This window comes from Acomys russatus, chromosome 21 (genome assembly GCF_903995435.1).
Source record: "Acomys russatus chromosome 21, mAcoRus1.1, whole genome shotgun sequence".
NCBI classification, from domain to species: Eukaryota; Metazoa; Chordata; class Mammalia; order Rodentia; family Muridae; genus Acomys; species Acomys russatus.
In genome coordinates, this window is record NC_067157.1 from 8,963,462 (window position 1) to 8,977,557 (window position 14,096).

Here is a 14,096-nt window from a genome sequence, read left to right on the forward strand (position 1 = left end):
TATAAAAGTCCTTAGAATTCCAAATGTAAACTATCCTCAGCTGGCAAAATCACACCCCTGCCAGAGTATAAGACGCATTACAACAAAACAGAAAACCTCAAACAACAATAACAAAACACACACACACACACACAAACAAAACAAAACAAAACAAAAGGATACATTACAGTATGCTGCTGTGGACAAGTTGAAGCAGCCCCATAGCCCACATCTGGGATCAAAACAAAAACATATTCACATAATATAACTGGGTTTTTTTTATTAGTTTATTCATATTACATCTCAATGGTTATCCCATCCCTTGTATCCTCCCATTCCTCCCTCCCTCCCATTTTCCCCTTACTCCTCCCCCCCTATGACTGTGACTGAGGGGGACTTCCTCCCCCTGTATATGCTCATAGGGTATCAAGTCTCTTCTTGGTAGGCTGCTATCCTTCCTCTGAGTGCCACCGGGTCTCCCCATCCAGGGGATGTGGTCAAATATGAGGCACCAGAGTACGTGAGAAAGTCATACCCCACTTTCTACTCAACTGTGGAGAATGTCCTGTCCATTGGCTAGATCTGGGTAGGGGCATAACTGGGTTTTAAAAGAAACCAAAATTCTCAGTAAGGAAGTGGAAATCAGTATTTGGTTTGGGGAAATCATCATAAGAAGATGACTAACAATAGGAGAAGCAAGTGGTCTGCTGCCTGGTTTATGCCAGTGACCTTCTCAGCCAGTCCCTGCCATTGACCCCACGGCACATTTCAAGATGGCAACTCCATCATCTTGGAAAAGGAAAAAACGACAGTGTGCCAGACCCAGAGAAAAAACAAGACATTAAAATGATTCATATGGGTTATCAGTTTATTTATTTGATTTGTTTGAGACAGGCTTCTCACTCTGTAGCCTAGGCTAGCTTCCATTTCATGACAGTCCTTCTTCTGCCTGTGTCACCAGGATGCTAGAATTACAAGCATGAGGTATCACTTAATTTATTTCTCACGTTAGTGAAGACTAGGTTGGCCTAGTTTTACTGAGCCTAGGTAGATGAAAAGATCTGAAGAGAACCTTTCTTTGTTTCCCCCAGTTTTCTGTTTAACCCACTGGTGGCTGAGCCAACTCCAGACTCAAGCTGCAGGGAAAGGATTCACGGGTGGACTCTCTTCGTAAACTTCTTATACTTTGTAAATGTTGGAAACTTTGTATACTTCGTGAACCCTCAAGGCATGAAAGTGGCCGGCCCCTCCTGGAGCGCTCCAGCAGGCAGCCCCTCCCCCAGGTCGCCCCAAACTGTACTAAGAGCAGTTCCAGCCTGTCACTGTCACATCCGTATGTAAAGCTCATCTCCAGCTCTTCCACAGGCCCCTCCCCAGAGTGCGCGAATTTTAGGTGAAAAGCCTGAACAAAAAGCCACCCATCCCTGAGCAGGAAACCCCACCAATTCCTGAGCTTCAAACAGAAACCCACAAATCCCTGAGGTCACCTACCCGCCCCTCCCCCCAGCTCAGGACTTGAAATCCCACCAATCCTCAACCTGAAAATCTCTGCCCTAGAAAGTTTCACCCGTTAGGATACTATTGAAGGATGACCTTTGTGACAATTACAGAGGCCGGAACTGCTGTTATGACAGAAAGGTCTGGGAGAGCAAAGCCTAACTGCCAGAGCTCTCCAGGCAGGGGTCTGGCTGCTTCCCTCCCTTGAGGGTTCACAAAGTTCACAAAGGGAGTCCAAGGCAGAGGCTTCCCTGGGGACACATGAATAGCCAACACCAGGTCCTTTTGTGGAGCATTTTAAAATAAAGACAGTGCTTTATGATTTTCTGTTTCACTTGTAATAATTTTTCTAAAATGCTTAAATCATTTAGGTTTTTGTTTGTTTGTTTCAGCAGTAGCAGGAACAGCAGGATTGACATTAAGTTTCTTTCTTTTTTTTTTTTTTGGCTTTTCGAGACAGGGTTTCTCTGTGTAGCCTTGGCCATCCTGGACTCACTTTGTAGACCAGGCTGGCCTCGAACTCACAGCGATCCACCTGCCTCTGCCTCCCGAGTGCTGGGATTAAAGGCGTGCGGCACCACGCCCGGCTGGACATTAAGTTTCTTAAAACAGTTACTTCTTTATTTTCTGTGTATGGATGCTTTGCCAGCCTGTATGTCTGTGTCATGCTTGCCCAGTACTCAAGGAGACCAGAAGAGGGTATCAGATCCTCTGAAACTGGAGTGACAGATGGTTGTGAGCCACCATGTGAGTGCTGGGAATTGAATCCAGGTCCTCTTGAAAAGCAGCTGGTGCTCTTAACTCCTGAGTCATGTCTCCAGCCCCTTAGTTTTCTTTCTTTTCTTTCTTTCTATCTATCTATCTATCTATCTATCTATCTATCTATATTTTTCAAGACAGGGTTTCTCTGTATAATATCCCTGGCTTTGTAGACCAGGCTGGCCTTGAACTCTCAGAGATCCACCTGTCTTCTTCTTCTTCCTCCTTCTCCTCTTCTTCCGTCTCCTCCTTTTCTTTTCCTCCTCTTCCTCCTCCTCCTCCTCCTGCTTCTTCATACAGGGTTTTTCTGTGTAGCCATGTCTGTCCTGGAACTGACTTATATGATGGAAAGATTTTAAGTTTAAGCTGGGCATGGTGGTGCAGTCCTTTAATTCCAAGTGGCAGAGGCAGGTGGATCTCTGTGAGTCGAGGCCAGCCTGGTCTACAAAGTGAGTCTAGGACAGCCAAGGATACACAGAGAAACCCTGTCTCAAAAAACCCAAGCAAACAAAAAAACAACAAAAAGGTTTTAAATTTAAATTATTGTGTTTAAGAGATCTATAATGCAAAAGTGCCTTTAACCTGTAAGCCCCACTTGCCCAAGGACAGATAACTTCCTGGAATTCTGGGGGCTGTTGTTCATGTAAGCTAATTTTTTTTTTTTGCTTCTGTAAAGAAGCTTGGTTGCCCCAATTGCCCCAGCTGCTTGATCCTACTACATAGGTGCGAGGTACATAGGCAGGAAGTGCATCATGACGTATGCTTGTCATTGATTGCACCAAGGCAAGAAGTGCCTCTTTGGGGTTTGCTTTCATACGCCTCGGACTAACGTAATTCACAGCCATTCTCTGAGAATCCTGGGTATCCTTGGGTAGTGTCCATCAACCTGGCCAGTATTCAATAAACATTGCTTTAAAAAATTGTGGTAGTGTTTTCATTCTCTCCCGGTGGGATTAGCACATAAAACAGGCTGGCCTTAAACTCAGAGATCTGTCTGCCTCTGACTCTCCAAGGCTGGAATTAAAGATGAGGACCATTACTATTTTCTTAACTTAAAAAAAAAATGACAAACTTATTTCTCTCTATATTATGCTTATTTAAGTAATGTTCAGTCTGCCGCTTCTGACTACTTGCACAACCATGCCAAAAATTTGGCTATTCCTGCTCATCTGGCACTAAATTATTCATGACTACCAATCTCATGTCTGCAGTTATTAAGCCATTGGAATCTCTAATAACGGATAATCTCACTGACTAAGGCAATTGTTTTTCCAGGACAGTCATAGCGGTACCGAAATGCTCCCTGGGAGCCTTTGAACACGATAAGTAAGTCAGTGAAAGAGATGAAACCTATTTTTCCCCCAGAACAGGGTTTCTCTGTGTAGCCCTAGCTGTCCTGGAACTTGTTTTGTGGACCAAGTTGGACTCAACTCAGAGACCTGCCTGCCTCTGTCTCCTAAGTGCTGCGATTAGAGGGATGTGCCACTACTGCTTGGCTGAATCAACTTGTTTTTTCAATTTTTATTTACTTTAGGTGTATGAGTGTTTTGCCAGCATGTATGTCTGTGTATCACACATGTGCCTGGTGCCCAAGGAGGCCAGAAGAGGACATCAGCTTTCCTGGAACTGGAGATGGATGGCTGTGAGCCTCCAGGTGCATACTGGGAACTGCTCTTCTGACAGAGCAGTCAGTGCTCTTAACTACCGAGCCATCTCTCCAGCCCACAACCTAAGTTTTTAAAGTTCTTTCACTACCCAGAACTGTCATGGTTCAAGAATAGCCCACATTGACTACTCGGATACCAGACTCAGAAGGATGAAAATGTATTGAATGACAAGCAAAGACTGACCGACCAGTCAGGGACACAGAGTAGACTCGGGAGCCAAACTGTGACACTGGTCTGTTTCTTTCTTTTCTTTTCTTTTCTTTTTTTTTTTTTTTTTTTTTTTTTTTGGTTTTTCGAGACAGGGTTTCTCTGTGTAGCCTTGGCCATCATGGACTCGCTTTGTAGACCAGGCTGGCCTCGAACTCACAGCGATCCGCCTGCCTCTGCCTCCCGAGTGCTGGGATTAAAGGCGTGCACCACCACCCCCGGCTTTCTTTTTTTTTTTTTTTCGAGACAGGGTCTCTCTGTGTAGCCTTGGCTGTCCTGGACTCACTTTGTAGACCGGGCTGGCCTCGAACTCACAGCGATCCACCTGCCTCTGCCTCCCAAGTGCTGGGATTAAAGGCGTGCGCCACCACGCCCGGCCTGACACTGGTCTGTTTCTAAGGCAGGCTTTTTATAAGAAAAACTGTAATCCCAGAACAGGGGAAGCTGAGGCAGGTCCCTGAGAGACCAGCCTAGTCTACAAAGGGAGTTCCAGGACAGCCAGGGCTATACAAAGAAACCCTATCTCAAAAGGGGGGAAAAACACACAGAAGAGAGAGGAGAGAGAGAGAGAGAGAGAGAGAGAGAGAGAGAGAGAGAGAGAGAATAGTTAAAAGTAAAAGCAGGGAATACTTTAGGAAGAGAAACAAAGAGAGCCAGTAGTCCCACTTCCTGAATCCATTTCTCAGGTCCTGACCTGAGGCTTAGGTCTAAACCGTAGGGAAGAGGAAAACTAAGCAGTCCAGGTCAAGGCGTGGTCCTGCCCAGCACTGACCCACCATTGCCCCGACTCCAGTGGCTCCTACACAGTGGTCTGGCAGCTTGTCAGAACTGTGACGTCTCTTCCCTGAAGACAAGTTCCTCCCTTTTCTGGTTGGCTCCAGGCTTCAGCCTTTTCCTTCTCCCAGCCCGAGAGCTTGGCACCATTCCAATTTCTTACAGACCATTGTTTCAATAGTCTAACAGCCAAAGAGAGGGACATCAGTGTCTCACTTTATATTGTCGCCACTCGTGCCAGGTGGGTGCAGACTTTGGCAAGGCAGCAGAGCAAAGTCTGGAACTTACTCTGCCACACTTCACCCTTCCTTTTCCTGTTTCTTTAGAAGTCCTCTTCTGGTGAGCACAATCTCACTTCCTGGAATTCCTCTTAGTGTTCTCTTTTCTGGTCACACAATTGCCACTTTGTTCTCTCCCTCCTTCCTATATGCTAGACTTTCTTGTCTTCCATAACTCCCAGCTAAATAAATGCTCAGGCCTTTCAGATGCGATCCATAGTTGAAGGGTTCGCTTTTTTTTTTTTTTTTTTTGAGACAGGGTTTCTCTGTAGCCTTGGCTGTCCTGGACTTGCTCTGTAAATCAGGCTGGCCTTAAACTCACAGCGATCTGCTTGCTTCTGCCTCCCGAGTGCTGGGATTAAAGGCCTGTGCCACCACCGCCCGGCGAAGGGTTTACATTTTTAAAACTTTAAAGGGGCCTCATGTGGCCCAGGCTGGCCTATGTAACTAAGTAGCTGGCTTTCCAATCCTGCTGTCTCCCTCTCGTAAGTGCTAGGATTACAAGTCTGTGCTATTCCTTCCCAAACCAGTGCTGGGGATGGGGGGTGGTGGTGGTGTGCAGGTGGGGGGGTGGAACCTTGGGCTTCAGGCACGCTAGCAGAATCCAAGACGCCCGCAGATATCACTTTGGATAAAGCACACACACACACACACACACACACACACACACACACGCACACACTTAGACAAGAACACACTCTTTTTCAAAAGTTAAATCTCCTTACTTCTCTATAACCGCGCTCTCCTCTTGGCTTCACTATTTGTCGTTTGCTGCGGTCTTTATCTGGCCTCAAATGGGGGCAATCGCTTACAAGTTAGTTGTCCTCGGTTATCACATCCACATCTGGGGCCATTTCAGGTACACATGTTCAGAGACACATGTTGGACACCGAAAGAAAAGAAAATTGAGGCTATATTCTACAGGACTGGACTAGGTAACGACCCACTGGGCCGCCTACCTATTACGCACTCTTAGAAGGTTCAGGAATTGTTAAAACAGGCCTCAGTGAAACTCCAGCCTGGAAAACCCTGATTCCCTCCGGGCAGGGCTGAGAGTTCGTTCCAGCTGGCTCACGGTGGGGCGTGGCGCTCCCTCCTCTGTCGGGCTCCGCCCCCTTAGAGGCGCGCTGCCTGTCGGGACTCGTAGTTCCAAGGCCCACCGGAAGGCGTGAAGCGCAGGCGTTCCTGCGTTTCTAAGCTTGAGGTCACCTCTCTTTTAACGCTCCCTGGTTCTCAGGCGTGGCCTCCTGCAGCGCCACGGCACCCGGCTGCTCTGCCGCGTCTTCTGGTTTTTCAATAAAGTTTTCCTCCCTGTACGGAGCTCAAGATGGCGGCCTCCTGGTCGCCCTTGGTTACCCTGCGCTCCGCGGCGTGCAGCCGGCTGACTGGGAGAGGTGTTGGGTGCGGGGCTCGGGTCGTCGCAATCCCTCCTCCGGCCCCTGGCCCTGGGAAACCCCTTTGGAAAGGTCAGTGACCGTGTCACGAGCGGGCCGCGTAGGCCCTGGGGTCACCCCACTCTCTGGTCTCTCCCAGCTGCACCCCTGGTTCATAGGATCCTAGAGAAGAGTTAGTGTCTCTTGTTGAGCTTTTGCATCTAGTTGCCCTGAAGGAGCTCTGAGCACCCCCAGACAGCTGCCCACCCACAGTATCTTCCATCTGAGGGTCAGAGGTCAACCCAGTTCTTTCCTAGGCAGCTGGGGAGCTGGCGAGCTCAGGTGTGCCAGTGCCTGGCTTGGAGGGGTGGGGTAAGCAAGAGTGGGGTCGCTGCCTGGGGAGCCTCTCACCTCACCCCATCCAGGTTCTTATGGCTGGTAATGGGCTAAAAAGTCACGTCAGAGACCCTGTGCCCTACCCTCACCTCGTTCTAGAAGCAGTCTCAAATGAGGGGCCTCTTCCTAATGTTCAAATTCCTAGAGGTGTCCGATTTGGGGCGAGGGGAGGGTGTTGTGTTTTTTTTGGTCACTGGGCTTCGATTCATTCCTTCTACTGTTGGGCGTTTGTCAATGAATGGATTCTATTTTGACTAGTCGAGCCTAATTTATTGTTTGAGACGTGTGGCTCACTGTGTGGTGCAGGCTGGCTTGAAACTTGAGATCCTGCTGCTTCCGGTTCCCAGAAGGGCTAATTTTACCTCTCTGTTCACCGAATTGGTTATTCAAAGACAACAAACCTTGCGTCGTTGTTGCCTCACCACCTAGGCCAGTGATTGGGATCCTGATGGGCAGATATTTTTGAATGAATGAAGTTATTCTCACGGCCTCCCCCATCCACAGTTGTGCTTTTCCCTCTCTAATCTCCAAGCGCTTCTTTATATGCCTTAATAAATTGATAGAACTTTACGAAGTATATATGTTAGTACTGATTCTCATCATCTCAAACTATTCAGTCATTGAAATTAATACTAGAACTATCAGCCTTAGGTGACTCAACTGGCCAAGGGACTTGTTGTCAAGCCCGAGTTCAATTCCCATGATCCCACCACTTGTGTACACACACACACACACACACACACACACACACACACGTAACATTTTTTGTGTAAAAAATTCCCTTCCATTTTATAAATGAGAAATATTGAAATTTAAATCTGATCAGTTGAGTCTGATTTAGTTTCTGCTCCTTTCTTGACCTCCCATAACCCACTCCCCACCTCACCCCACCCCTAGCTGACTCCCCCTCCCCGAAACCCCCCCCCCCCCCCATCAAGAAATAACTCCGGGGCTTATTTAGTCTTCGAACTTCAGTTTTATGTCCATTTTCCCCTCTTGTTTGAGGTTTCATTTAGCAAAACATTGGCTTAAACAAAGGAAGGAACTAAGTGTTGGAAAAGGCTGTGAGGAAAAGGAAGGGCAGGGTTTTGCTTGATTTGTGGGCAGTACAAAGCTGTGAACCCGAGGTCTCCTGTGTGCTAGGCAAGCCCCCTGCCGCTTAGCTGTATTTTTAGTTCTCTTCACTTTTGCTTTGGGGTGGGGTCTAAAATTGCATCCTAGGCTGGCTCTGAATTCACTCTGTAGTTCAGGTGGGGCTTGATGCTGTGGGCCGTCTTCTTCTTCTTTTTTTTTGGCTTTTCGAGACAGGGTCTCTCTGTGTAGCCTTGGCTGTCCTGTGTGGGCCGTCTTCAAACTCCTGAGAAGCTGGGATTGCTGGCCTGTACCACCAGGTCTGGCTGATCATGCCTTAGTTATTTTTTTATTTTTATTTTTTTTTACCACCTTTTGTTGTATGACAACACTGTTGATTCAGCTAACGTCTTAAACAAAATGTGTGAGTGAATTGGGCCCCAGCTCTTGGAAGGGACACAGAATCACAACACTTCACATTTGATAGCTAATATGTGATGAGCCTTCTCTCTTTTTCTTAAAAAACAAACAAACAAACCACAAACAAAACCAAACCCAAAATCCTTACACACACACACACACACACACACACACACACACACACACACACACAAACACACACACACACACACACAGAGAGAGAGAGAGAGAGAGAGAGAGAGAGAGAGAGAGAGAGAGAGAGAAGGAGTTGTTTTTGTTTTTTTTTTAAACAAGATCTGGGCTAGAGCTGGCTTGGACTCACTTGCTGTGAGTTCACGAGGCTGGCCTTAAACTTGCAGTCTCCTTGTCTTGGCCTACCAGCTGTCATTACAGGCGGGAGCCACCAGCCCCAGCTGAGCCTGTCCAGTGTTCTAGGCAGTCTCCTAGTCATTCATTTCTTACAATCTGTGCTTTGTTTGTTTGTTTTTCAGCCAAGTCTGGAGAGAGCAGCGTATGACCCTTACTGGTTTTTATGGTTCTGAGGGAGAGAACAGCCAGAGACGAAGCTGGGATGAGGAGCCACCATTTGGGTTCAAAGAGCCGGGGCGGGCGGGGGGGGGTGGCTGTCTAAGCTTAGGAAGATACTAGTAGAGATTTCTTTCAAAGTGATGTGGTCAGTTCTGTTTCTGCACATGTGCTCCTGGAAGCAGCAGGCATGCCTGTGTGGGGGAGTGAGGGGCATTGAGCCTGGAAGGAAGTTCAAATAGTTAAGAAGGTGCTTTGGTCAGGCCTAGTTATTGCTGTGGTAAAGGATGGGGTGGCCAGGAGGGAATAAAGAGATGCTTTCTTGATACAATTGACAGCCCTGTAGTTAATAACATAAGGGAAACTAAGTCAAAAGGGGAAAAGGAACCAAAGGAGTGATTCCATATTTTGGCTTTTTTTTTTTTTTTTTTTTTTTTAAATAAAACAATTCAGGGCCTATGGAAGGCAGCAAGCACTTAGAACCACCATCTCTCAAGCCCTGAGGTTCAGTTTGTGATGGTGGTAGGCAGATGAGCCCAGCTAGTTGTAGCCTGTGAGAGAGAGAGAGGAGGAAACAGGAGGCAGCGGGAAGCAGGTGATTGGAGGACTTAGTTGGGCAGGTTTCTAGAGTAGAAAGTCCAGAGGAGGTTTTCCATAGTCTGGGAAGAAGGCCTCCATGATCCGGGAAGAAGGCCTCCATGATACAGGAAGAAGGCCTCCATGGTCTGGGAAGAAGGCCTCCATGGTCCAGGAAGAGGCCTCCATGGTCCAGGAAGAAGGCCTCCATGATCCAAGAAGAAGGCCTCCATGATCTGGGAAGAAATCCTCCATAGTCCAGGAAGAAGGCCTCCATGATCTGGGAAGAAGTCCTCCGTGATCCAGGAAGAAGGCCTCCATGGTCCGGGAAGAAGGCCTCCATGATATAGGAAGAAGGCCTCCATGATTTGAGAAGAAGGCCTCCATAATCCGGGAAGAAGGCCTCCATGATTTGAGAAGAAGGCCTCCATGATCCGGGAAGAAGGCCTCCATGATATAGGAAGAAGGCCTCCATGATCTGAGAAGAAGGCCTCCATGATCCGGGAAGAAGGCCCCCATGATCCGGGAAGAAGGCCTCCAAGAAAAGCACAGCACACGTGGAGATCTAGGGTAGATACCAAAAAGGAGGGCATTTCTAGGTTTTCCAAAATACAAAAAGTCCTGCCTAAAATTCTGCTTTATTTAAGCTTGCCTGAGAAAAATGTGTTTCGTGGAGGCCAGAGCCTGTGAGGGCCACGTGTCATGATTTCTCTTTGTAGCAGCACCTTTTGGAAGCAGGTGCTATATTTTTAGGTGTTGCTATTGAATGCTACCCTGTTTCCCTTCAGCTCAGTCTGATCTTCAGCACAGGAGCATGAGAGATCCCACCCACCCACCCCAGTGAGAGTGGGAGTAGCAGCAAGCCCCATTCCACCACATGGCCTCGTAGAATTAGTAGTAATGTAGACTGGTCGTTAAGGAAATTATCTTAGGACTTATTTCATGTGTGTGTGTGTGTGTGTGTGTGTGTGTGTGTGTGTGTGTGTGTGTGAAGTGGAGGCCAGAGGTCAACTTTGGGTATTGTTCCTCAGTGTCTATCCACTGGCTTTCCTGATAAAAGGTCTTGAGCAGGCCAGGCTGGCTGACCAGTGGCCGATAGGGATCTGCTTGTCAGCTCCCCAGCCCTGGATTGTGAGCATGGGCCGACTGCCGCGCCAGGCTTTCCGAGAGGGCTGGGGATAAAGGTCAGCTCCTATGCTTGCGCAATAAGAACTGCACCACTGAGCTGTCACCCCTAACCCTGTGATGTATTTTGCATTTCTCAATGTAGTGACCGTGTTTATGTGAAACAATTCAAGTCCGTTAGTCAGTCTTTCTTTCTTTCTTTCTTTCTTTCTTTCTTTCTTTCTTTCTTTCTGTCTTTCCTTCTTTCTTTCTTTCTTTCTGGTTTTTTGAGACAGGGTTTCTCTGTGTATCTCTGACTGTCCTGGACTCCGCTTTGTAGACCAGGCTGGCCTCAAACTCACAGTGATCCACCTGCCTCTGCCTCCGGAGTGCTGGTATCATTAGCATTTCTTAGTAGAGATGAGCATTCATACTCTTTTTCCCCCCAAGACAGAATTGTGGAGCCCTGGCTGTCTTGGAATTCATTTTGTAGACCAGGCTTGTTTTGAATTTAGAGATCTGCCTGTCTCTGCCTCTCAAGTGCTGGGATTAAAGGTTTGCACCAACCAGCGTCATCTTCAGGCCCTCTCTTGAGAGTGCTTCCTTCCTTCCTTCCTTCCTTCCTTCCTTTCTTTCTTTCTTTCTTTTTTTTTTTTTTTTAGGATTATTTTGTAAAAGACCATTATTCTTTTAAACATTAGGTAGTTCTGGGATAAACAGGGTTAGGTGCACTGGGGCTGATCTACCAAAGATGATTAAAACCCCACAAACTTCAGGAGTCCAGAATGGAGCTTCAAAAGCTTCATGTGCCAGGTGGCGGTGGGACATGCCTTTAGTCCCAGCACTGAAGGCAGAGGCAGGCGGATCTCTACAGCCAGCCTGGTCTACAGAGTGAGTTCTAGGACAGCCAGGGCTGTTATACAGAGAAACCCTGTCTTGAAAAACAAAAGAAAACAAAAGCTTCATCCTCCTTAAGTAGGTGATGAATGTGGGGTATAAATGGTTTTGGATTTGTCTTTTCATGAAAAGAACCATAGTAACAAAAGATGTCAAAAGCCTAGAAATTGCTGGTACAGCGTTGGGGCAGTATAGAAGTATGCTATCGAAATTCTCCAGCAACAACAAAAAAGGCATTTTGGTTTCTGCACATATGAAATACTAGTTTTCTTATGCTGTTTCTTTCTGACCTGTGACCAAGCTTTGTCCTAGCTTTCCTATTTGTTTTGTTATTTTATTTTAATGTGCAGCAATGCTTTGACTCCATGTATATCTCTGTATTGCTTGCACTCTTGGTGCCTATGGAGGTCACAAGAGGGCGCTGGATTCCCTGAAGCTGGAGTTACAGACAGTTGTGAGCTGCCTTGTGGGTTCTGGGAATCGCACCCAGGTCCTCGGCTAGAACGGCTCATGATTGATGACCCTTTTCTCCAGAGTCCTAGCTCTTCAAAGCATTTTTGAAGTGGCAGCACAGCACTGCATTTTGAGTTTCAGGCTGGCCTGGGCTACACAGGAAGACACTATCATAAAACCTCTTCTCTTCCAACCCCCCCCCAATTAGTAAGTAAAACAACAACAATAACAGCAACAAAGGAAACAAAAACCAGAAGGCTGGTGAGCGGCTCAGCGGGTCGAGGTGCTTGCCATCAAGCCTGGATGAGCTGAGTTTGATCCCTGGGAGAGAATCAGGTTCCTTAAATTGTCTTCTGACCTCTATATATACACTGTAGCCCGCTTGTCCCAGCCCGCCCCAACAAAACAGCCAACCAATCAAAAAGATAATCAGAGAAATAAAACAAAAAAGCGTGTTGGGTGTTATTGTTCCTGCTGTTTGTCCTTCTTGGCCAGGATCCTTTCTTGGGCTCCAACTGTTTTTTTGTTTTGTTTTGTTTTGGTTTTCGAGACAAGGTTTCTCTGTGTAGCCTTGTCTATCATGGACTCACTTTGTAGACCAGGCTGGCCTCAAACTCACGGTGATACACCTGCCTCTGCCTCCCAAGTGCTGGGATTAAAGGCGTGCGCTACCATGCCCAGCAAAGTTTTTTGGTTTTTGTTTTTTGTTTTTTTTGGGGTGGGGGGGCTCCAACTATTACTCTCTTCTCTTGAAGATGTCTGACAATGGCCACACTTTCATGACTGTGCCTGGCTTTGTATGAGTCAGTCTCTCCATTTTTTTTTTTTTTTTTTTTTTTTGGTTTTGTAAAAGTAACTTTTTTCACCTGATGTAATTGTCACCTCTGAGGCTTATTGCTTTCGTCTGCTAACCTAGGCCTAGTCCTGGAAGCTTCTAGCCTCCATACAATCTTATCTAGGTCTAGAATGTTTTCGGCTTCTGTGACTTACTGCTGAATGAGGTCACCCTTTATAGGCTTTCTAAACTCTGTATATATATTGTGTGTGTGTCTGTGTGTGTGTGTGTGTTTTATATAAATGTAGGTAAAGCAGGGCTTTTTATTAGAACAAAAGGGGGAATTGTGGAGGAATTTCTTGAGTGGATGTAGCAGTTGTCAGTGAAGTGCTGTTTAGCCAATCAGCTGGGCAGAAGGACAGAAAGTGAAAGGTGGGACTTCCACAAGGAGGTAGGCGGAGCCTGGAGGGCTTGACAGTTAAGAGTTGATGGTAGGCAGTTGGAGGAGAGAAGCCACCTGAAAAGTACCAGATTGGCAAGTGCTTGGGATATATGTAGGTTATGAGGATTAGAGTAGTTTGTTGTTAGATTAGTAGCAGTTTAGATTCTGCCTAGCGTGGTGCTTGCAGCTTTGAATTACGTTTCAGTCTCTTTGTGTCAGTTAATGGTGTCCTAGGCCAAATGTAACCCCTGGCTGGTTCAACTCAGCTGTTCTGACCTAAAGTCCTCTCCAAGCTGACTGATTCAAATTGGCTTCTCTTAACTTCTGACTGGATTGCTTTGCTTGGCCTTAAAATAACTCAAGCAATCTGTTTTAGTCTCCTGACTCCTTTGCATCCTCTGTCTAGCTCTTGTCTACACCTGTGTTTACCTTGTTTTCTCTTTAACCTGTCTCTATAAAACTGTCCCAGTAAAAACTACCTCCTCAGCACCAACTGAACTGAACTCAACTTCACTGCCTGCATCTTCTGCACTGACTCCCAACTCCACTCCACTGAAGAGAACCAGCAGAAGAGAACTGACTGAAGAGTACTGACTGACTAGAACTCAGATCCTCCTGCCTCTGTACCACCCAGGCTGGCCTTGCTCAGAGATCTGTTTGCCTCTGTCTCCTAGAATTAAAGGAGTGTCTGTATTCCAACCAAGTCACACAGACCTAGAAGGCCTTTGGATGTGATTCCTTGCCAAAGCGGCTATGTTGTTGGATTAGAATTTCTCATGTATCCCTGGCTGTTTTGGAACTCGCTCTGTAGACCAGGCTGTCCTGGCCCGTGTGACAAATCGAACCAGGGTTTACCTGAAAGAGGGTGCAGATTGAAAGTGGGGACAGAGATGCGAGAAATAA

The 14,096-nt window shown here is 46.8% G+C and overlaps 1 protein-coding gene across 1 annotated transcript in view; it reads left to right on the plus strand.

Annotated features, from left to right (window-relative positions):
- Positions 1-6,354: 6,354 nt before the first annotated feature.
- The window catches only part of Afg1l (AFG1 like ATPase), a 160,620-nt gene continuing 152,878 nt past the window's right edge, over positions 6,355-14,096 (plus strand). The window contains exon 1 of the mRNA XM_051164152.1: positions 6,355-6,627. Within this exon, the coding sequence (XP_051020109.1) occupies positions 6,489-6,627 (139 nt within the window). The 5' untranslated portion in view covers positions 6,355-6,488. The remainder of the gene's footprint in view (positions 6,628-14,096) is intronic.